The sequence below is a fragment of the Triturus cristatus genome, chromosome 2_1, assembly GCF_964204655.1.
Source record: "Triturus cristatus chromosome 2_1, aTriCri1.1, whole genome shotgun sequence".
Lineage (NCBI taxonomy): Eukaryota > Metazoa > Chordata > Amphibia > Caudata > Salamandridae > Triturus > Triturus cristatus.
Window position 1 is genome coordinate 1,120,956,707 of NC_140581.1, and position 23,690 is coordinate 1,120,980,396.

The 23,690-nt window shown below is 45.9% G+C and overlaps 1 protein-coding gene across 1 annotated transcript in view; it reads right to left on the bottom strand.

Annotated features, from left to right (window-relative positions):
- Window positions 1-1,705: 1,705 nt before the first annotated feature.
- The window catches only part of LOC146866449 (transmembrane protease serine 11C-like), a 430,518-nt gene continuing 408,533 nt past the window's right edge, over window positions 1,706-23,690 (bottom strand). The window contains exon 11 of the mRNA XM_085636517.1: window positions 1,706-2,008. Coding sequence (XP_085492643.1) covers window positions 1,847-2,008 — 162 coding nt within the window. The 3' untranslated portion in view covers window positions 1,706-1,846. The remainder of the gene's footprint in view (window positions 2,009-23,690) is intronic.

The window sequence follows — 23,690 nt, forward strand, 5'->3', positions numbered from 1 at the left end:
GACGCTGTTAGTTCGCGTTGAGTCCCGGTTGTTCTTAGAGTAGAGTCACTATTGGACTTGGATCACTGCCGCAATCTAGACCTGTGGTTCCGTTTTCCTTTAAACGTAGATGTTTGCGAGCCAGGTCACTGGAGGACAAATCCGAGTAGTGAAGCAATGGCGTGTGAGGTTTGACCTTCACCACCTCATCTGTCCAAGCGAATGCTTCTTCCGGGGAGTCGAAGAAGAGTGAGCCTGATTGATAGATCGCTCTCAGCCGGGCCCGGAATAATAGAGCGTAGGAAATATTAAGATTGTGCCGGCGGACCTTCGCCTCTGTGAAGGATTGTCGATGGTGCTGAACTAGTTTAGTGTAGTCTGGAAAGATCAATATGCGGTGGAAGGCATAGGAAAGTGAGTCCTTCAATCTGGCCTGTCGCAGGATAGTGTCTCTGTCATGGTAGTTCAGGATTGGGGCTATGACCGGTCTCGGCCTTGCACTGGGAGGAGGTTTTTGAAGTAGTGCCCTGTGCGCCCGCTCTATAGCGAAACATTGAGATATCGAATCAGGAGGGAGCCAATCCATGAGCTATTTACTGAGGATTTTCTCCATATCTTCTCCTTCGCAGCCTCAGTAAAACCCACAAAGCGAAGATTATTCCTTCAGGCAGAAGAATGAGAAATTTGATAAATTGGTGGGATGGATTGGAGAAGGCCAGGTAGTTTATTTCCAACATCAAAAGCTGCTGATACGGAGGTAAAATACACTAAGGATTTGGACGAGTATTTTAGCAGGGTTCTTTGAAACTGAAGACCTGAAAGATTGTGGTGAGATATGCACAATCTTTGAACTCCACACAGAGATAGGAAAGGAATTGGCCAATTCAATAATACTTTCATGTGGTGCTCCAACCATATCAGATTCAATATCAGAAACGCTTCAGAGGAATTGGTAAGGATAGTGAAGAAAAACCTTTCAAATTGCATACACCTATATTAAATAATCTAAACAGTTCCTCACCTCTTGATTCATAATATAATTAATGACCAAGGAGCTTTCGTGCAAATTAAAGCAGATTATCAGCATGATATAATAAGAACCTAGTGATGCCCCATAACAGCCCTGTGTCAAGTATAGACAAGATACCTGAGGTCTATGTCCATGAAAGAAGAAACCCTCTCAACCTTGGGAGTGTTTCCCAAATATTCTTCTTTAATGAAGACTTGACCATGGGTGCCTACAAATAATTCCTGTGTTACTAAGGCAGGACTTTCATCATTGACCTATAGGTAAGAGGTGACTTGCAGGGGAAAACAACAAATGTATTTATGTGCTGTTTCTCTTTGACTCAGAAACACCACGAGAAAAGGCAGCATTGCTCTCTGTCACTGTTCTAGCAACAATATATACCCTCCCACAAATGCTGCTAAAGTGCTGCAGGTAAACAACTTTCCTAGCTTACACCTTTCTTGCGTCAGTGTGCTGACTCAGTTACAGTGTGTACGCACAAATGTTCAATATTTCTTGAAGCAGAATGATGCCAGAAATGTAAACCAAGATACGTTCACCACTTTCAAGACTCAAGTTTCCACATCTGTATGGACTCCTTCTTCTGTGCCTCCAACCTCTTGCCTCTGCTAGTTGTCTACACTGGGTGTCACAGTCGTCAGACAAACATCAGTAATCACAGAACTAGTGCAACTCGTAGGACAACAGTCCTTGTATTGGTCAGAGATAAATATCTCCAAACAGGAATACACTGGTCCGGAGAGGACTTCGGCGAGGTCTTCATTCACTTTCATTATAATGACACAGGCCTTAATGGGCACCGCTTGTTTTGTGTGTGACTCATTTGTCAGGCGCCTATTAGAGACCTGTATTATTTCTGATCCAGTCCCGCAAGGCAGTGATTCTTGAATAAACTCCAGGCAAATTTGGTTTACCACATTCTTTTCCCCAACTCACAATTCCAACGAGGTACCAGGGATCTGTAGAGCTTCTTGTCACCAGTGGCCCCCCAGAGTCACCCTGCAAAGGACAAAAACAGCAGTAAAAACCTTTGCAGATAAATACAGTATATCCAGTACAATAACGTCTCAAAGCTCGTGCATGCAATCTCTTCACTATTCATAACTGTTTGTAACTGTAATCAGTATTCATGTGCATTTCTTGAGTGGCGATGAAAATTCAGGAACTGGAGCACTGGAATTGTATGTCTACTCCTGACTGGCGGAGAAGCTCCTATTTATTTGAAGAAAAAAACAAATCACTTGACCACAAAATAAACAAAATGTCTGATTTCAGAAGACTTTAAAAAAAAAAAAAAGCCAAATGCATTTCTGTGCTGCTTTCAGTTTTGAAACATCCACCGCTCATGAAAAACTCAACGTCTGTGATGTGGTCCGAGCCGGGTAGGCAGCATGCTGCATGAGACACTGCCAGGACTCGTCTTTATTGGAAGTCGACTGAGTGGAGTTAAAAGGTAAAGCCTCTGAAAATATCACCTGGGAATGGAGCAAAGCGTTCGAACTAAAAATCCTACATTAGCTGCGCCAAATAGTTCACACGTGATGTTGAAGACATGGAGCGTTTCACAGCCTGCTAAGTACAAAGCATTTTGGGTGAGTCTAATGCACTTTAGTCCTACAAATGCATTGTCACGCATATTCAGCTCCAAGGCACATTGCTCAAGACACTCTGCTGAATTTGTTTTGTGCCCCAGTATCTCAGAGTGCACCCAGAGGAGAGGCAACGGTGATTGCCATGGAAATATTGCTGTCTTTGGGCCTGGTTTGTTAAAATTTATGTCAGGCTTTGCACTCACAGGCGCCTCGTGGCATCTAGTGCTGTGATTGAGCTGCACAGTGAGTTGCAGGATGTCGTTGGTATTATCTTTCTGGATGGTGCCGCCCGACTCCGAAAACATAATAGACTGGATGGCTTGCCCAGCACTCGGATGGCCACTGTGCACAAGAGACATCCATTGGCCCTCTCAGCAGATTGCAGTACTCGGACAGCTAGCAACAGCACTGCACCCTGGACCGGCATCTGAGCAGCACCGTCAGCCCCCACCTTGCAAATTCCCAAGGCTCAGAGCTCTGCTCAGTCTTCTCTGCACAGCTGCAGTGGCAGCTGATCATTTTACCATTGAGGGGAGGTGGGGGGCCACACACACGCTCATATACACACTCACTGACACCCACGCATTCACACACACACCCATTCACAACACTCGCTAACAAATACACATACATTCATACATACATGCCCATGCACTAAACATACAGAAAAACATAAAACTTATCATCACTGTATATAGGGAAGCCTCGTAAGCCCCAGGAGGGTTGGAACTGCGGCCTTCCCTCATTGGAGAGAAGGCAACAGCGCAGCCCCTCACTCGTCACAGAGTGGAATAGGGTGAGTGAGACTGCTGACCCTACCCCACTCTTTGGCAAGATGTCCCTGATTAACACTCGGCCCTGGGCACTTCAGTGCCTAAAACTGAAGCGCCCAGGTCTGACGAAATCAGTGATGCTCACCCTTGTCATGAGGGGGAGAGCCTCGAGGCACTTTTGCCAGGCTTAGGAGGTCACGCCCACAGGGCTGTGAAATCCTCAGCCCGGCAGAGCATGCACATTTAACGCATGTCTAATTTCTGGCTGTATCAGCTGAACAAGAAGAGTGTCTGTCAGGCTGATCTTTGCTCTGCCAAACAGACATTCTTCTTGCTGGTAAAAAGGTGGGGGCGTGGCCCCACAGTCCGTATGGACGGGTCGCTGCTACAGGTATGCCTTCATGTTTGGTGAAGGAGCACTGTGAAAGTCTGCTGACAGAAGATCGGCAAACTTCCCCCTAAATTAGACTATTGTACACGCTCAGAACAGCCCTAAGCATGTTATTAAAACAAGATAGGTGTGCACTGGCATTGGACCCAATATGCAAAGTAGTGAAGCTACACTCAGAGCTTTATGACTTTACCCCTATAAGCGAATGTAGGTTTACTATTTTCCGGGATACACAAACATTTCTAAAAATGCATGGAAAGCTCTTTCTTCATGCACATTTAGTACATGTATAGCTCCTGGCTGCCTGACCTGAATAAAAAGACTGTCTGTCAAGCTGACCTTTTCTTAGCCTGACAGACATTCTTCTTGCTGGGAAAAAGGTGGGGGGCGTGGCTCTTCAGGCCACATAGATGGCTGCTGCTGCACAGCTGTCTCAGAGCAGTGCACAGCGGGCAACCCAGTGCTTAAAAAACAAAATAACCTCCCCCTTAGCATTATGTGGATCGCTCTTGGCTTCCTCAATGCCCAGGAGCCACGCCAAGTGAGGACAGCATGGATGTCACATCACCACTGATCTGTTTCTACTAGTCAGTGTTGGAAATGAAAATATCTTATGGGGTTAAGACACCTGCTACAAATAGATTTGTGCACCCAGTGAGCTCCCTGGGATGCTAGCTGTATGATAACTCTAGTGGTTAATGCACTTGCTGAAGGGGTATGTGTCCAGTTAAGTCACAGCAGTGACTTTTCATAAAATAGCAAGGAATGCTAATGTGCCTGCTGCAAAGCACAGCGTGTAATTGGCAGGTCACAGACTTGTAGTTTAAGTAGATAGCACATTGGAATTCTTGTTTTGCTACAAATATTCCGGTGTGACCTCCAGGTCATATAGCTTAGTGATTTATCAACCAGCATGAAAGAGCCACATGCAAACTGTAAGGCTGAGCCTTAAATATTTTTTGATTTTTCCTCATTCTAAGGTTACTAAAAAGGGTTCTTTTTGGAAGTGGTATAGACTTGTCATTACGTGCTTTCCCAGTGGTTATTAGTTTGATTTCTCGTATAGACAAATTACATCTGATGTTCTTACAGTGCATGCCATATCTCTTACAAGCATGACTGGGAAAATTAAACAGTTTGCCTCAAAAGCTAGTGGCCTCCCACTTCAGCGGCTTAGCCGGAGTTTTAAGTCATGGTGTTGGACCAATTTTCAGACTCGGACTGCTGCCATCAATTTTACATCACTGAACTCATAGCGATTCTGAAAAATTCAAGCCTTAGACAAATAACAAGTGTTGCAAATGAAACACACACATTCAGCAGGAGAGTGGTAAAGGTGTAGTAAGTAGCTGGTGTTGCATGTAGGAGCGCACTGTCATGTATATATTATTTAAACATGGTGTGGTAGAACTTTGTCATTTATAGACAGCACATGTTCCATTGAAATGGTCACTAAATTTGCACAGATATAAACTTTCAGTGATAAAACTATATATTGCACAAACAATAATGTTTGGAAATTGGGCTTTAGCTATATTTGTCATTTGTGGATCACCAATTAAAAATTCTTGATTTGTTTTCATCCAGTTAAAATCTTTGTTTCCATCACGCTTTAGAGTTGGGAAAAAGTGCTTCATTTGTGCTCTCCTAATTGTTTATTTATTCTAAAATATTTGTACAGTTTATTTATAGGTATCTAAATTTGTTGTGTATTAGAAGAAAACAAACACAGGGAGATGATGGACACAGAACTGAAACTTTTCAGACACTCACCCCCAGTCACAGATCTGGGTTCAATCCATCATCGTTCTTCAGATCACTTTGCCACCCCAGTTCAGATCCAGCCATATGCAAATCAGTCTTGAGCCTGTGCCTCACGGGAACAGTCCAGCCTGAACTGCCAAGCCAGGTCTTCCCTGCAGGCTAGCCTGCATCCAGTGGCAAAGTGAGCAAGGGACCCACGTCTGGGCATACCATGCCAACCCAGGGCGAACAAAGCAAACACAAGGAGATGATGGACGGAGCGCTGAAACTTTTCAGATACTCACCCCCATGCTTGTTTCTGGTTCAGAAAAGACCTGGCTTGGCAGTTCGAGCTGAACTGTTCCCATCAGGAACAGGGTCAAGACTGATTTGTATATGGCTGGTTCTGAACTGGGGTGACAAAGTGAGCTAAAGAACAATGATGGATTCAACCCAGATCTGTGGCTGAGGGTGAGTGCCTGAAAGGTTTCAGCGCTCCATCCATCATCTCCTTGTGTTTGCTTTGTTCGCCCTAAGTTGGCAGGGTATGCCCAGACGTGGGTCCCTTGCTCACTTTGCCACTGTATTCAAGCTAGACTGGCTGATGAGGGGTGTTACCCCGAAACCGGTCCCAGGACGCTTGTTTCCGGTTCAGGGAACACCAGGCTTGGCAGTTCGGGCTGGACTGTTTCCATTAGGAACGGAGTCAAGGCTGATTTGCATATGGCTGGGTCGGTACTGGGGTGGCAAAGTGAGATAAATAACGATGATGGATTCAACCCAGATCGGTGACAGGGGTAAGTGTCTGATAAGTTTCAATGCTCCGTCCATCATCTCCTTGTGTTTGCTTTGTTCGCCCTAAGTTGGCAGGATATGCCTAGATTGTGGATTTCTTGCTCACTTTGCCACTGGATTCAAGCTAGTCTGGCAAATGAGGGGTGTTACCCTGAAACCGGTCACAAGATGCTTGTTTCCGGTTCAGGGAAGGCCTGGCCTGACAGTTTGGGCTGGACTGTTCCCATCAGGAACAGAGTCAAAACTGATTTGTATATGGCTGGGTCTGAACTCGGGTGGCGAAGTGAGCTAAAGAACGATGATGTGCCTAAATGGTTTCAGCGCTCCGTCCATCATCTCCTTGTGTTTATTAGAAGAAAACAACATCCTGCAGCCTTCCTACAGCAAGATTGGTACATAGTGCGCTTTAAAAAATCCTTACATTTTGCAGTAAAATTAAGAAAAAGTAAACACCAATCTAACCAAGTTGAAAGAATGAGCAGCAATTTGTCAGACAACTAGACTGCCATTTGACCTCTGTCTTTGAACGCACATCAAATGTGACAAGATAAAAGCAAAATTTCAAATCATCTTCAATGCTCAATCACCTTCAGAACTACAGCATGGGTATATTGGGGGAGCTACACCCCCGCCGCCCCTACTTCCAGAGCCTATGCCTTCCAGTACATCTGTGACACTGGCATAACCACTAAATAAGCTATGCAGAACATCTTTCATTCCACATCTTCTTCAACACATCCATATTAACATACATGTGTTTTATCCTACTTGGCGTCAAATGGCAGTAAAACATTTAATGTATACATAATCCATCTATTTGGCCACTATAGTATCTTTGGAAAGTCCCTCCACAATCTTTGCCTTCAATACTGTTTAGAAACTTGAAATTAGAGGCAAGTGAAGGTAAAACACTTGCTGACAAACTTGGGCAAATTGGAAAATCCTGCTTCAGTAAAGCTTGGTAAAGTTTTACAACTGCACCATTTCAAGGGTTTCCAGTCGTTAGCCGACACAATTTGGCTGTTTTTAGACTCAGGATGTACCTTCTGCCACAGGGACGGAAATCCTGCATCTGGAAAGCAGACAGAGAGGGAAAAGTATAGGGAGGCTTGGGTTGGTTCTGGACCTCTAGATCACTGTGCATGTGGTGCAGGATAACTCACCACCTGCGATATTGGCAGGAGGGATAATTTTGACAGAACAGGGCATAGGTTGGGGCACAGAATGTTCTAATGATAGCAGCACTGATGGCGGACAGCTGCAAAGTGCAAAAAGGCAAACCAGTGCCTTTCATGTCCCTGGTTAGAGTGCTAATGGTTTCCCAAGGCTACACGAAGATATCTAAATTTTTAAATACTACTCAGTGAACCTTGCATAGCTAATGATTTTTTTTCTTTTTTCCAAAGTTGCGAGACAACAGACTTTGCAACGTTGAACACCCCTAATTTAAATACCCTCACAAGATGGAGCATGGGTAGAGATTTGGTGTACATTTGTGAAGGAAACTAACCTTCAATAAGGAGAAATTATTAGAGTGGAGGCCCTTTTCACAATCACGTTAAAAACGTAGCACAGTGATCAAAATGAATATATGTTGCTGAAAACTCTTACATCTCCACTTGAAGCATGGACAGAACACTTTGTCAGAGTTCCAGGAACCATATTTTTAGGTAATTGCCAAATGAACTGCAACCTTGCAAGAAGGATTATGCATAGGATGCCTTGATGTGAACTTTTCTTTTCTTGCTCCTATATTGATGGTGGCACCTGACTTAAAAAATGTGAAAAAGGTTAAGTCACTAGCCTGAAGAAGGCTAAAGTAAAGTCGCTCAAGGCTAAAACAACCTCTTGACACACCAGGTATCCATAGACCAAAGTCATTTTCCTATAAAGACATAACCCCATGTGTATTGACTTTTACTTATTGTTATCACACCTCCAACAATTGTGGCTTTTGTACATGTCAGAGAAAATGTTGTCTTTTTCTTTTACACATGTCACTAGACACATTCACATTTGTAGTTTGTCTGCAACATTTCACTGCATTATGTGCCATATAATAAAATTACAATTGACACAAAAAATATAATAGTCGTTTTTAATTTACATGGCAAGTCGCTGCCACCTTTGAGCATTTTGGGTAAAAGGAGAATAAACCTCCAGAGGTAGTAGTTTTCTTTTTCAATTACATTTGCTGTGTGAACTACCTTTTGTTGAGCAAGTAGAGTGAACCTCTTCACCACTACCATCAAACATTGAACCAGGCAGAGGAATTCTCTATGAACCTTCATATGGCCCAGTTTCTTCTGATATGTTGTACAATCTTTCTAATCAAATTTTCTTTTCTGTTATGTAACTTTTGATAGAGGAGTTTTAAAATATCATATTTAAGAAACTAGGAGGGTCCCTTAGACCGTGACAAGTAGTGACACATCCTACTGGGTTAGGAGATGCTTTCAACTCTGCCCCACCTGGTGGAAACGAGCCTGCTGCAGTTAAGAGAGCCCCAGTTTCCTGGTAGGGATCTGGAAGGGATCTATGTGCCTACAGTGCACCCGCTAATAAAGCGGTTGCACTGTAGGCACAGCAGATGCCAAGTTGGGTGTGCTGTTGTTTCATAACTCTCAACATTCTTTTAATTTTCACAAACATACTTTCAAAGCAGGAATTGTTGAGGAAAACAATCAATGGCCATGACACACAGGGTGATTTCTCCCCATGCCTGAGGGTCATTGTTTGTTTTCTTTGCCATGGTTCACCTCGCATCACAATTCAGACCCTTGAAAGGAAAATCATTGGTGGTTTCCCTTCCCTAAATAAAGTGTAACTACCATCACTGTGACCTGCAGGCCTTGTGTACAGTTTGGCTGATCACTTACATACATCTATTGGACTGAGGAGAGTGTTTGTGTCATTACACAGGAAGCCATATTGGAGGATGAGTGAAAACCAATAGTACTGAAGTATCAGGGTGTGTCTCAATGTTTAAAATGGGTGAAGGAGAGTTGGCCTGAGAAGAAGAAAGTGGAGGAGTTGAAACACTTGTGGAGTGTGAACTATGATTTGGCAGATAAAGACTGGTTTTTGTTATTGGTGACTAGACAGGTCATGCCGATGATCCAAGGTAGATGATTATTAATTTCTTTAGAGGTTAGTGGACAGGGTACTCCACAGCAAAGGCAACGGAGTACCCTGTTCACAAAACTCTTGGTTCACCCATCTTGTTAAGAGACGGTCTGGCTGTAAGCTTTCCAATGTGGAGTCTGTCAACAAAAAACTTCCCCTGATGACCCGACAGAGCAAGGGCCATCGGGGTAGGGCATTACGCTGCCCACCCTATTTAAGATGGGCAGTGTAACGCCCTTTTCTTTCTGTCCTTCAGGTTTGCATTTTTATCTTAATTTCACATTGTTTATTAATAAAGTAGCTGTGCAGTGCCTGGCTTGGCACTTACCTGCAGCAGACTGAAGATGCAGGAATGTTCTGGAATGGCCAGCTGGAAGCATCTCCGGTACATTCTAGAGGTGACTGTTACTCTTTTGTTACTTTTAACTGAACATCTGAGTTGCTTCTCAGACAATCCTGTGTGAATCATTAGACTTATGACATATTGTCTGCAAGGTCAAAGATTTCCGATAGTGGAGCCAGGTGAGGCCTTCCTTTTGTAAACCTTGCACCTCCAAAATAGTGAATTTGGTCTAGTGGGAACTCCACCACTTTATATGTGGTGCCTGGTCTGCTGTATGTGTAGCCCAAAGGGCTGACTGCAATACTTATAGACTGCTGCAATTTCGTTAAAACGTTTTGAACATAAAATTATATAACCAAACCATCTCAGAGGGTTGTATAACAGAATATCGAAAAATATTGTGCTACAAAAATAGCTGTAAAATATTGACTACCAAACTATAGACTTTAAGTAATGTGAAAAACAAGGACATTGACTACAAAATATGGTGGACCAAAATATTGGCAGTCCATTGCTAAGTATGTGTACCTAAAAGTAATAACCATTATTGCAATCTAAATAAAAAGTTACATTATTTTCAAAAAATGTAATACCCTTAACCTCTTCAGTGCCCATGACGAGATAGTCTCGTCATGGAGCACGGTTGCGCTGTGCCCATGACGAGACTATCTCGTCATGAACCCCGCCCGTTAATGTAACGCCCGGCACAGGGCGGAGAAAGGGCGGGGCACTGAAGGGGCTAGGAAAATACAACAGATAACAAACATATAAACAATCATTTTGTAAAGTTAAAAAAAAAAAATCTTAAAAGGAATGTTGAATATATAGAACATTTTTCATTCATGTATTAAATATTAACATAAACATCTTTTTTGGCATAATAATATAATTAGTGAATAAAATACATGTATAATAAATAACAAAAATATATTTTATATTTATTAAACAATTAAAATGTATTTTTATAAATATGTAAGAATCAAATATTTTTAAATAGAGTATCATATAAAAAATAGGAAACAATTTAGAAAACAAAACAGAATCAAAATAATTTAAGAAATGAACACATTTTAAAAATGTATACTTTTAAAAGAAATGCCCTCAAAATATGTGATAAAGATATTAGATAAAAATAGTAACCAAACTCAAATCCAAACACTTACAAAAAAAAATCAAATACGCTACTCTATCTACAATCCAACAAAGACTGGTGAAAATGCAACCATTGTAGGGACAAGGAGATGGTCGGGTTCAGAGTTTTAACTCCAATCTAACAAACGTCGGGGAAGATGATTCGTTTGGAGGGAGTAGCTAAGATTTACCATTTTAAGTCCAGTTTAGCAAAGGTTGGGTATAGTGCACGTATTGGTGGAGTTATGATTTACTTTTCTAACTCCACTTTAACAGTCCTTGGGGTAAGTGAATACATTAGGAGGCTTTGATTTACTATTGTACTTCCAATCCAACATACACTGGGAAGGGCATTCATTGAAGGTTCAGATTTACTATTTCTACTCCAGTCCTACCAACTTTGGAGAACATGCATACAATGATTAGGGGGGGTGGTCAGATATTTTATTTAACTTCAGTAAAGGACACTTTAGGGAAAATCTCCTAAAATTAAGGTTTTGTGGGAGAAAATTTCAACTAATTCAAATTTTTGCCGGAGAATTTTCCTGCATAAAGGTTTTTGGTTAAAGATAGATCCATAAAAACCTTTTTTTGCTGAATTTTTCCCCAAATAAAATATTTTCACTTTGTGGAGTTCAGCACAGTCCACATACTTAGCAACATTTTAAAGTGCAAGAGTTGTGTACTGTGCAAGGGAAATATAATTTCACATATCTTTAGTTTTCAGACTGTGTCTTGTGTTAACTGTGACTATCGCTAAAATTAATTGCATCTGATTCCCAAAGGAAATTGTAAATCTGCACTCAAAGAAGTAATATTTCTCACAAATGCTGTTACGATTTTCCCTTATTCGCCAGTCTCAGCACTCTGTATTCTGCACTGCACGAGCTGTGTTACAGCTTGGGGGGGGGGAACATTTTGGTCACAGGTTAGCGGTCTAGCCTTTCACACTAACGCATGTCAGACCGGCCGCGATAAATTGGCCGATGACGTGACCACGCTTTGGCGCCATTTAGTAAAGTCTTCGGGGGAAAACTGTTTTTTTACTTAGCCTCAAACTTTTAAGTGTTTTTAGAAAGTTACACTGTGTGTTGATAATGCGCATTTGCACTCTGTATTTTGCACTGTACGGGCTGTGTTAAAGCTTGGGGGGGGACTATTTTGGTCACAGGTTAGCGGTCTAGCCTTTCACGCTAACCCACGTCAGACCGGCCGCGATAAATTGGCCGATGATGCGACCGCGCAGCGGAAGCGCCGCTGGCGCGCCTAAGGCAAGTCAGTCTGCGCCCATCCGCGCTCATACAGGGCCAGGGGCAGGAACCCCTACCGGGGTTGAGAGGACGAGAACCACTTTTAATTCTGCGCAACTCTATGACCTTAGAGGAAAACCAGACAGTAAGTGTGCCCATGCTATGCTGCCTGATAACGCTAGCTCACAATGCATCAATTGCAAATTTCACTTCCAAACTCCAACACAATTATCAGTAGGCTCTTCTAATAAAAGGCAGGCTAAGATGCTTTTGCTCAACTGCCGCTCGCTCCCTAAACATTCTATTGAAATTAATCTTCTTCTTGAAGAGAAAAACCCCGATGCTATATTTTTAACTGAGACTTGGCTTAACAAAGACACAGATTTTGATATTGTCCAATCTCTGCCCCCAAATTATGTCATCCAAAGGCTTGACCGCAATATAGGTCGTGGAGGCGGCTTGGCTATAATCCATAAGGATACCTTTGTGTGTAGAACCACTGCAAATCCTGTGCCCGATTGTGAGAGTATGTCCTTTGTGATTGATCTAACTCCCACATACACCTTTTCAAGGATACTGGTCTGTCGACCTCCAGGCCCGTTGGGGCTTTTTAAGAAGGACCTACCGGATGCTGGGGCAAATTTAGCCAGCGCGTCCCCTAACTTCACAATCTTAGGTGATTTTAATCTTCACTTTGATGATGACCTTTCTGTTTCCTCCGTAGAATTAGCCTAGGAACTTGCAAAGTTTCAATTCATGTTAAAAGTAAACAGGCCCACCCACACCAAAGGCCATTTGTTGGACCCCATGTTTTCTAATATAAATAACCTTGTGGTAGAGGATGCTGTCCCCATTCTGTGGTCAGACCACTTCTTACTCCCTTTTAACTGGACCTTACCAGATTCTAATCCATCTACTGTCAGAACCACCAAAACTTCTTGCAGGTGTTCGAAACTTTCCTTAAATATTCTGACCGACAGTCTTAAAAATACTCTTCCCCTTTCCCATCCTAACTCTATCGTTGCTAACGATAACCTTAATAACTGGTTCAAGCATGCACTTAATGGTATCCTCCCTAAGAAGGAAATCTCTGAAAAGATGGGAGCAAAAAGAAATCCTTGGTATTCCCAAAAACTACGCCAGCTAAAACAGACATGCAAAAGGCACGAAAGAAGTTGGAGGAAGGACTTCTCCGCTGCCAGTAAAATAAAGTACAGAGAAGCGATTAGCGATTAAAATCTATAAAAATGAAATTGCCAACTCATTTCTTACCCCCCCTGCTCCCCTTAATGGCATTTACAATGCTCAATTGTGGTGTGATCAAATTGGTGAGTTCTTCTCAGAAAAAATCCAAACCATTTATGACTCCTTTCCTCCTATCGCTGCTCAACAAATGCCTGCACCTAGTGATATAATCACTCCAGATATCCCCATCTTTCTGGAGGAATTCCATCCGATGGACCTGAACACCCTACAAAGGCTGCTCAGAGAGCTTAAATCGGGTTCCCCCTTAGATGCCACCCCCCCCTACCATTCTTCACAAAATCTCGGAGGTGGTGTCACCAGTTATACTTGATTGTATAAATACGTCACTCAAAACTGGAATTGTTCAACCGCAATGGAAACATGCTAGGGTGAAAGCACTTTAAAAAAAAACTAACTTGGATCTAGACAACTGGGAAAACTACCGTCCTATCTCTTTACTGCCAGGAGTCAGTAAACTTGCAGAGAAATACATCAATTCGATTTTATCAGCCATCTTGGAAGACAACAACCGTCTGCATCCTACGCAGACTGGATTCAGACCCCAACAAGGCATCGAGACAGCTATCCTGGCTGCAGTAGAGGAAATCAGGAAGACTCTTGACAGTGGAGGCTGCGCTGCCCTTATCTTATTGGACCTCAGCGCAGCCTTCGACACTGTCAATCATCAACTAATGATACAAAGACTGCTGGAGGTCGGAGTGACCGGAGTGGCATTAAAATGGTTACAGTCTTTTCTCCAAAACAGGGTCTACACAGTCTTTGAAGGGGAATGCTCCTCGAACCATATTCCATTGACTTGTGGGGTTCCATAGGGATCCTCCCTAAGCCCCACGATGTTCAACGTATATATGAGTTCGTTGGCGGAAATAGTTCACCTATTTGGGGTACAGATCGTCACATATGCTGATGACACACAGTTAATTATCTCCCTGAAGCAATCCAACCATCTGGACCCTGATCTAGCTACTTACCTGGAGAAAGTTTTTAATTGGATGAGTGGTTCCTTTTTTAAACTTAACGGAGTCAAGACTGAACTCCAGCTATTGCGGAAGTCGGCTCCCCCAAATGTAGATCACCTATGGCCTGACTGCCTAGGGCCCCCCCGCCCCTAAGAATCGAATAAAGAGCTTAGGAGTTTGGATCGATTGCAATCTCGATTTTAGAGAGCAATCACGCAAAGTGGCAGGGAGTTGCTATGGCTTACTTAGAAGGTTCAGAAAAGTACTCCCCTTGCTTTCTTTTGCTGCAAGATTACTGTTGGTGCAGGTTCTCGTCTTATCACAACTAGACTACGCTAATGCCATATACCCTGGAGCCCCCCAGGCTACTAACAAAGAACTACAAACAGTGCAGAATTGTGCGGCCCGTGTGCTGCTGAACATTCCTAAACACTCCTCTGCAAAGCCCGCCCTTGCAACTTTGCATTGGCTTCCAGTTCAGTATAGAATTCGATTCAAGGCTCTATGTATCACCCATAAGTCAGTCTCAGGAAAAGGCCTGCCTCTGATCCGTCACTGGATCCAACCCTATTTACCTAATATAGCCCTTAGGTCTGGGAACAAAGGCTTGATCTCAGTTCCTAAGATTAAATGTGCACGGAGTAGAGGCTGATTGTTCACATACATCACATCCAGACTCTGCAACACTATTCCTATCCATATACACTCTGAACCTGACTATCTTAAGTTTAGGAAACTTTTGAAAACCTTCCTCTTTCATTAACCTCTGCAGTCTTTCTACTTGGTGCCTAGCGCTGGGATGTCCCTGGGTAACCATGCGCTCTATAAATGTTCCTTCATTCATTCAAGTGCACATGAAAAGCTGCACGAGTTGCAGCTTTCCAGGAATAATACTGAAGGAGCTATTTGACATTTGTATGACTGATATTTCGCAGATGTGCAGTTGATCATAGTGGACACATGCTCACTATTAAGAGACAGCGTGACATGGAAATGCCTTTTTTATCTCTTTCCTCCATGGGGAAAACATTGTTTCCTCTAGGAAACCCACATAACCTACTATACCACCAGGTTTGTGAGTTATCACTTTCCACCTTAGAAGTAGAGTTTCTCCAGTCTTTCCTGGAGTAAAATTCTGACTGTATCTAGGTTGGAAATTAGTTGGATGCTCACAGGTTTGTGGGCATTGACAAACTGACACAGCAAACCATTACTTATTTTTTCAGCCACTTACAGAGCTTTCTATGTACTTGTAATGGAGGATTAAACAGTAACGAAAACTTTCACACCTGATAGATCATCTTGTGGATAGCTGGCAGGCAGAAATAGGGTCATTTTACATTTATGTGATACAATCTACAAGTCCTACTTGAGGTGGGGAGTGGGTTTGCTAAGCTGTGGTTAGACTTGGAAGTTTGTGAAGGCCAACAAATGTAGATGTGCGTGGGCATTCACAAACTCTCATTACCCGTTCCACCATGGAAAGGGCTGGGTTTGTATTTCAATGGTTGGCATTAATACCTACCCAGGGCTGGAGGGGAAATGTATCACCCCCAGATTTGGTAAGGTATAGGGTGAAAGGCTTTCTCCATGGAAAAAAATTTACCCTGCGAAGGAGGAGAATGCTTTTGCACAGAGGATCCTGGCAGAGCTTTCCATGCAGATTTGTCAAAATGTTTGTGAAACCCAGAAAGTAGTACACCTACATTCGCTCATAGGTGTAAAGGCGTAAATCTCTGAGTGTAGATTCACTACTTTGTATATTGGGCCCAATGTCAGTGCACACCTACCTTGTTTTCATACCATGCTTAGGGCTGATCTCGAGGTGTACAATACTCTAATTTGGGGAAAGTTTGCTGCTCTTTCTTCAGCAGACTTTCACAGGGCTACTTCTCCAAACATGAAGGCATACCTGCTGCGGCTGCCCGTCAATATGAGTTGAGGTGCCACGGCCCCCACCTTTTTCCCAGCAAGAAGAATGTCAGTCAGGCTGAGCAAAAGCCAGACAGACAGACACTCTTGTTCGGGTCATGCAGCCAGAAGCTAGATATGTGCTAAAAGCGCATGCTCCTGGCTGCCTGAGCTGAACTTTCCCAGGCTGAGAAATTCACAGCCCTGTAGGCAACACAAATCAGTGAGAGCACTAGTGATGGACAGAAGGATCCATAAGACTGACTGTTCAAGTGAGGAATACAAGGAAGCGGACTCCAAGGCAGTTCCAAACGGGTACGTTTATTTTATCTTCTTCACCAGACGGAGTTCCCAACTTCTGCCTCCAGCAACCACCTCTCCAAGAATGGCCCGACACATTCGCAATGCAGCAGCATTCCAAGTGTGACATGCCAGCCCTGAACGGCAGGAAAGCACGAGCACAGAGAAGGTACCATCGCAATACATCTTCTTCTCTTACAACAGAAACAAGAAACAATGAAAATGAACAATAACAGAATGCAAAGGTGGAAATGAAACGAGGTAAAGAAAGTCATGCTACTATGACAATATACCAATAAATACAGTAAAATATTCTAAAACAAATGAAGGCGAAAGTAGACGAAACAATGTTAAATGCAGTATAAATCATAAGACTTAAAATTCTCTTAAAAATAAAGAATAAGAAACAGCAAAATGTTCAATAAAATACAAAATCATTACATTTTCCTGGAAGGCGAACTTCTCGTAACTTTCTAACCTCCGGGCACTTTTTTGCGAACATCCTGTTGCTGTATTTTACAAACATTCTGTTGCTGCAAAACTGCATTATCGTCAGAGGACTGAACACTGCTTTTGGCATAAAGAGCAATCCTCCTAAAATTTCACTTGTGTCCATTCTGTAATACGACATGCCACCTATGCACCTCTTTTACTTTCAAAGGATCAGAAAACTTGTTCATACCTTGCTCTCTCCTGCCAAGCTTAACTTTGACAAGGTCACCCACTTCAACTTTGTTACTATTGCTAGGACAAGCATCAGAAAAATTAGACAAACAATCTTCAAGCATCCACTGGGGAGTGAGTTTTGTTTTGGGTATCCTCCCCTCATTTTTACAAACGGAACCTCATTTGTAACTAACACTGTGCACAGTTGTGTTATAAGACCAAGCCATGTCATCCACACATCTTTGAATATCACGACCTCCCTGAATAGTACCTTTGACAACTCTAGTCATACGCTCAACTATGCCATTGCCTTGAGGGTTATATAGTGAGGTATACATGTGCCTGATACCATTGCCCAAAAGAAAGCTGCGCATGGCCAACAAAGTAAGTTGAGTACCGTTATCTGTGACTAAAATGCGAGGAAAGCCTTCCTTAAAAAAAATGGATCTTAAATGTTTGATAGCTGTTCTAGTGGTGATATTTCTAAAAAAATCAACAATAACCCTTGAAGAAACATCCACTAAGACAATAGCGAAGCGATATTCACAAGACAGAAAATCCATAGGACCAATAAAGTCTAAACAAACCTTTTCCCACGGCAAATCATTTTGACCAGCTGAGATGGAACCTGGATCTTGGGAATTAACCTTTAGGTGCCGATTAGGATCCTGAAGAAACCGGGTACGAACCGTCCGACGAAGGGTCTTTTCCGTCCGACTCGTACCCGGTTGCAAAACTTTACAAACATGCAAGTACGATTCGCACGGAAACACAATTTCCGTACGATTCGTACAAAACACCAACCGAGGAAAACAACCATACAAATGACATCCGGAAAAGCGCCGACGTGACGTCGGGACGTATGCAGCCTGCGTTCCACGAACCAGGAAGTACGATTCGCACCGACGTCATCCCGCGTGGAGAATATTTTGCGGCTGCCAAAAACTGCCGGGAAATCAGGACGACGCGCACAAGGAGCACCTGTACGCGACAGACAGACATGGACCCGAACCTACGTGTCATCCCGGCCCTCATAGCAGTCGACCTCCTCTACAGGTACCGACGCAGATGCCGCAGAAGGTCAGAACAACACCCAGGGGCAAAGGGGGGTGGGGGGGGTCAGGGGCAGGACACAAAACCCCCACCCAAGTCACACAGCACACATGCCCTGGACATACCTGACCACCAGGCCCTGGTCACTTCGAGGGGGTGGGGGCGTGTCCAGCAATGCCAGCGTCCGCCACAACGGAAGTGGGCGACGACGCGAAGCGGCACCACAACAATACAGGTACGTACCGTACCCACGCTCTTAAGGCGTGGGTACGAGTCGTACCACGCCCACACCCACGTCACTCCAATAATGGCGGTACGGCCCGTACCCATGTGCCAAAGGCATGGGTACGGGCCGCACAAGCATTCCACAGCGTGGGCACGGGTACGTACGGACCGTACCTTCAGCCGCGTATGTATGGAGCGTACCCCCACCCCAACAGTGTATGTACGGACCGTACCCCCACCCGCGTATGTATGGAGCGTACCCCCACCCCAACAGTGTATGTATGGACCGTACCCCCACCTGCGTATGTATGGAGCGTACCCCCACCCGCGTATGTATGGAGCGTACCCCCACCCCAACAGTGTATGTACGGACCGTACCCACACACGCGTATGTATGGAGCGTACCCCCACCCCAACAGTGAATGTACAGACCGTACCCCCACCCGCATATGTATGGAGCGTACCCCCACCACAACAGTGTATGTATGGACCGTACCCCCACCTGCGTATGTATGGAGCCTACCCCCACCCGCGTATGTATGGAGCGTACCCCCACCCCAACAGTGTATGTATGGACCGTACCCACACCCGCGTATGTATGGAGCGTACCCCCACCCGCGTATGTATGGAGCGTACCCCCACCCCAACAGTGTATGTACGGACCGTACCCACACCCGCGTATGTATGGAGCGTACCCCCACCCCAACAGTGTATGTACGGACCGTACCCCCACCCGCGTATGTATGGAGCATACCCCCACCCGTGTATGTATGGAGCGTACCCCCACCCCAACAGTGTATGTACGGACCGTACCCACACCCGGGTATGTATGGAGCGTACCCCAACCCCAACAGTGTATGTATGGACTGTACCCCACCCGCGTATGTATGGAGCGTACCCCCACCCGCGTATGTATGGAGCGTACCCCCACCCCAACAGTGTATGTATGGAGCGTACATGCCCAGACGTAGGAGGGGTGGGTGTAGAGTCCTCCCAGCAGTGCCCAGACGCAGAAGGGGTGGGTGTAGAGTCCTCCCAGCAGTGCCCAGACACAGGAGGGGTGGGTGCAGAGTCCTCCCAGCAGTGCCCAGACACAGGAGGGGTGGGTGCAGAGTCCTCCCAGCAGTGCCCAGATGCAGGAGGGGTGGGTGTAGAGTCCTCCCAGCAGTGCCCAGACGCAGGAGGGGTGGGTGTAGAGTCCTCCCAGCAGTGCCCAGACACAGGAGGGGTGGGTGCAGAGTCCTCCCAGCAGTGCCCAGATGCAGGAGGGGTGGGTGTAGAGTCCTCCCAGCAGTGCCCAGACGCAGGAGGGGTGGGTGTAGAGTCCTCCCAGCAGTGCCCAGACACAGGAGGGTGGGTGCAGAGTCCTCCCAGCAGTGCCCAGACACAGGAGGGGTGGGTGCCTATCACTCCCAGCAGTGCCCAGACACAGGAGGGGTGGGTGTAGAGTCCTCCCAGCAGTGCCCAGACACAGGAGGGGTGGGTGCAGAGTCCTCCCAGCAGTGCCCAGACGCAGGAGGGGTGGGTGTAGAGTCCTCCCAGCAGTGCCCAGACGCAGGAGGGGTGGGTGTAGAGTCCTCCCAGCAGTGCCCAGACACAGGAGGGGTGGGTGCAGAGTCCTCCCAGCAGTGCCCAGACACAGGAGGGGTGGGTGCAGAGTCCTCCCAGTAGTGCCCAGACACAGGAGGGGTGGGTGTAGAGTCCTCCCAGCAGTGCCCAGACACAGGAGGGTGGGTGCAGAGTCCTCCCAGCAGTGCCCAGACACAGGAGGGGTGGGTGCCTATCACTCCCAGCAGTGCCCAGACACAGGAGGGGTGGGTGTAGAGTCCTCCCAGCAGTGCCCAGACACAGGAGGGGTGGGTGTAGAGTCCTCCCAGCAGTGCCCAGACGCAGGAGGGGTGGGTGTAGAGTCCTCCCAGCAGTGCCCAGACACAGGAGGGGTGGGTGCAGAGTCCTCCCAGCAGTGCCCAGACACAGGAGGGGTGGGTGCAGAGTCCTCCCAGCAGTGCCCAGACACAGGAGGGGTGGGTGTAGAGTCCTCCCAGAAGTGCCCAGACGCAGGAGGGGTGGGTGTAGAGTCCTCCCAGCAGTGCCCAGACACAGGAGGGTGGGTGCAGAGTCCTCCCAGCAGTGCCCAGACACAGGAGGGGTGGGTGCCTATCACTCCCAGCAGTGCCCAGACACAGGAGGGGTGGGTGTAGAGTCCTCCCAGCAGTGCCCAGACACAGGAGGGGTGGGTGCAGAGTCCTCCCAGCAGTGCCCAGACGCAGGAGGGGTGGGTGCAGAGTCCTCCCAGCAGTGCCCAGACACAGGAGGGGTGGGTGTAGAGTCCTCCCAGCAGTGCCCAGACACAGGAGGGGTGGGTGCAGAGTCCTCCCAGCAGTGCCCAGACACAGGAGGGGTGGGTGCCTATCACTCCCAGCAGTGCCCAGACACAGGAGGGGTGGGTGTAGAGTCCTCCCAGCAGTGCCCAGACGCAGGAGGGGTGGGTGTAGAGTCCTCCCAGCAGTGCCCAGACACAGGAGGGGTGGGTGTAGAGTCCTCCCAGCAGTGCCCAGACACAGGAGGGGTGGGTGCAGAGTCCTCCCAGCAGTGCCCAGACACAGGAGGGGTGGGTGCCTATCACTCCCAGCAGTGCCCAGACACAGGAGGGGTGGGTGTAGAGTCCTCCCAGCAGTGCCCAGACACAGGAGGGGTGGGTGCAGAGTCCTCCCAGCTGTGCCCAGACGCAGGAGGGGTGGCTGTAGAGTCCTCCCAGCAGTGCCCGGACGCAGGAGGGGTGGCTGTAGAGTCCTCCCAGCAGTGCCCAGACACAGGAGGGGTGGGTGCCTATCACTCCCAGCAGTGCCCAGACACAGGAGGGGTGGGTGTAGAGTCCTCCCAGCAGTGCCCAGACACAGGAGGGGTGGGTGCAGAGTCCTCCCAGCAGTGCCCAGACACAGGAGGGGTGGGTGCCTATCACTCCCAGCAGTGCCCAGACACAGGAGGGGTGGGTGTAGAGTCCTCCCAGCAGTGCCCAGACGCAGGAGGGGTGGGTGCAGAGTCCTCCCATCAGTGCCCAGACGCAGGAAGGGTGGGTGCAGAGTCCTCCCAGCAGTGCCCAGACACAGGAGGGGTGGGTGTAGAGTCCTCCCAGCAGTGCCCAGACACAGGAGGGGTGGGTGTAGAGTCCTCCCAGCAGTGCCCATGGAACGCAAAGGGTGGAGTACCCACAGATACAATGCCCACAAATGTCAGTCAGGTGCACAAAGACCCTGCAGTACATGTACCACATGTGTGCGAGGCTGGGAGTACACACATGCATAGCGCCTAAAAGAGAACATGTCCACATGAAGTCATGTCAACAGTCTACATACACAAGTACAGTGACCACCAAGGATGCCACCAATGATGCAGGTGGAGACATCGCTCAGCATGCATGTGCAAAGTTGAAGGAGTCCGTCACACCCCCAGCTGATGTAGACACAGCTCAGCCCCACATAGTGGAAACACCCTGCAGGGAAGATGTCAGGTTATACAGTTTTTGGATCGTGCACAGACCAAAGGTTGAACAATTTGCAATGTTGTCAGGTGCCACAGAGGTATCACTCTCAAATCCCAAAGAGTGTATGAAATCAGGAATCACATGCGTTAACTGACAACAGTCAACGTCCCTCTGGGCGCGCCGTGAATACTTCGCTGGAAGCGAATGAAATGTTTGTTTAGGATTAATGAGACATGGAGGTTAATCTTCAATTCCAAGCTTTAATTCATGGAAGTTAAGATCAGTTCATGTGATCAAGTGGTGAAAATTGCATTCATGGGGTAACATCACAGTGTTAGATCTCCACTCAGGTATTAAACTCAGTCCCAATGCATTACGGGCCCCTCTAGCCCTTCATCAGAGGAATCTGTGTTGCAAAGAAATATGTACATATCAGTAAGTTGCAAAATAAGGGATCAACCAATATTAACAAAAGAAAAAAGGACTTCGCCTAACAAAGGTAGGTTTACGCTCAACAAATCACAATGTATCAATGTTTGCTAAATAAACAATATCACCGAACTCAACAGTTAGTTTTTACTTTCAAGGTGACGTGAAAAGGTGCTGGTGATATAACTAGAAAAAACCAATGATCGTGGTTGTTTCAGATAAGCCCACTAACGGTGACATGTTTAAACAAAAAAAGGAACAGTTCACCCTCGAGCGTATGCCGTAGTGAATCAGAGAAGTAAGAACGGAAAAAGTGCCAGGCGTGCCCAAACTTAATCAAAAGACCCATGTGGCGTGTAAAAAAACGCTCAGTGCAAGACTCGGGAAGATGTAAAAAAGTTAGAAAGCTAGAGAAGAAAAACGCGGATTCAAAATAATCGAGTTCGAGAGGATACGCTGAAGCGAACGAAAGGCTTATTGTTAAAGCAAAAAGCTCTGTACCTGATGTGTTCTAATCGTGTCAGTCAGTCTCGCATCGGGGTTTGCTAGAGTATTGTGGGACGTGCTCTTAAAAACGAAACACCGGAAGTGACGTGAACGGTGGTGAAATTGCGAGTGTGTGTTTGAAGTAACTGGTCAAACCTGGGCGCCATCTTGTAGGGGGAAGAATGAATCGGCTGTGGGTGCCGAATGGCTCATAACACCTAAATATATCGACTTCAATGGGAGTGCTCATGTAAAAAAGGAAGAAAGAAACATAAAAAATGGTGATCACATAAAAGTAAGCGAACATTGATAACAACGAGATAGATTATAGTTCAAAGGTAGCAAGCGAATTCCAAGCGGTCACTGAGACCTTTCGGCTTCATGGACTCCAGTTTGTAAATCCAGTAATTCTCGCGTTGCAACAAGAAGGAGTTGTTGTCTCTACCTTCTCTTTTCATTACAGTTTCTAAGACCAAAAATTTAAGTTGAGCAATGCTGTGTTGATTTTCTAGGAAATGCATCGCTACGGTGGATCTGGGGTTGCTGGTGCGTATATTACTCTTGTGTTCATGGATGCGGGTTTTTATCTTTCTTTCGGTTTTGCCCACATAAACAAGGCCACAAGGGCATTTCAGTAAGTATATTACATTGGTGGTGTCACAGGTGGCATTGACTTGAAGCTTGATCGGCGTGCCCCTCATGGGGTGTGAAATTTTTTTGACCCTTGATGATGTTATTGCAATTGCTGCAATTCAAAC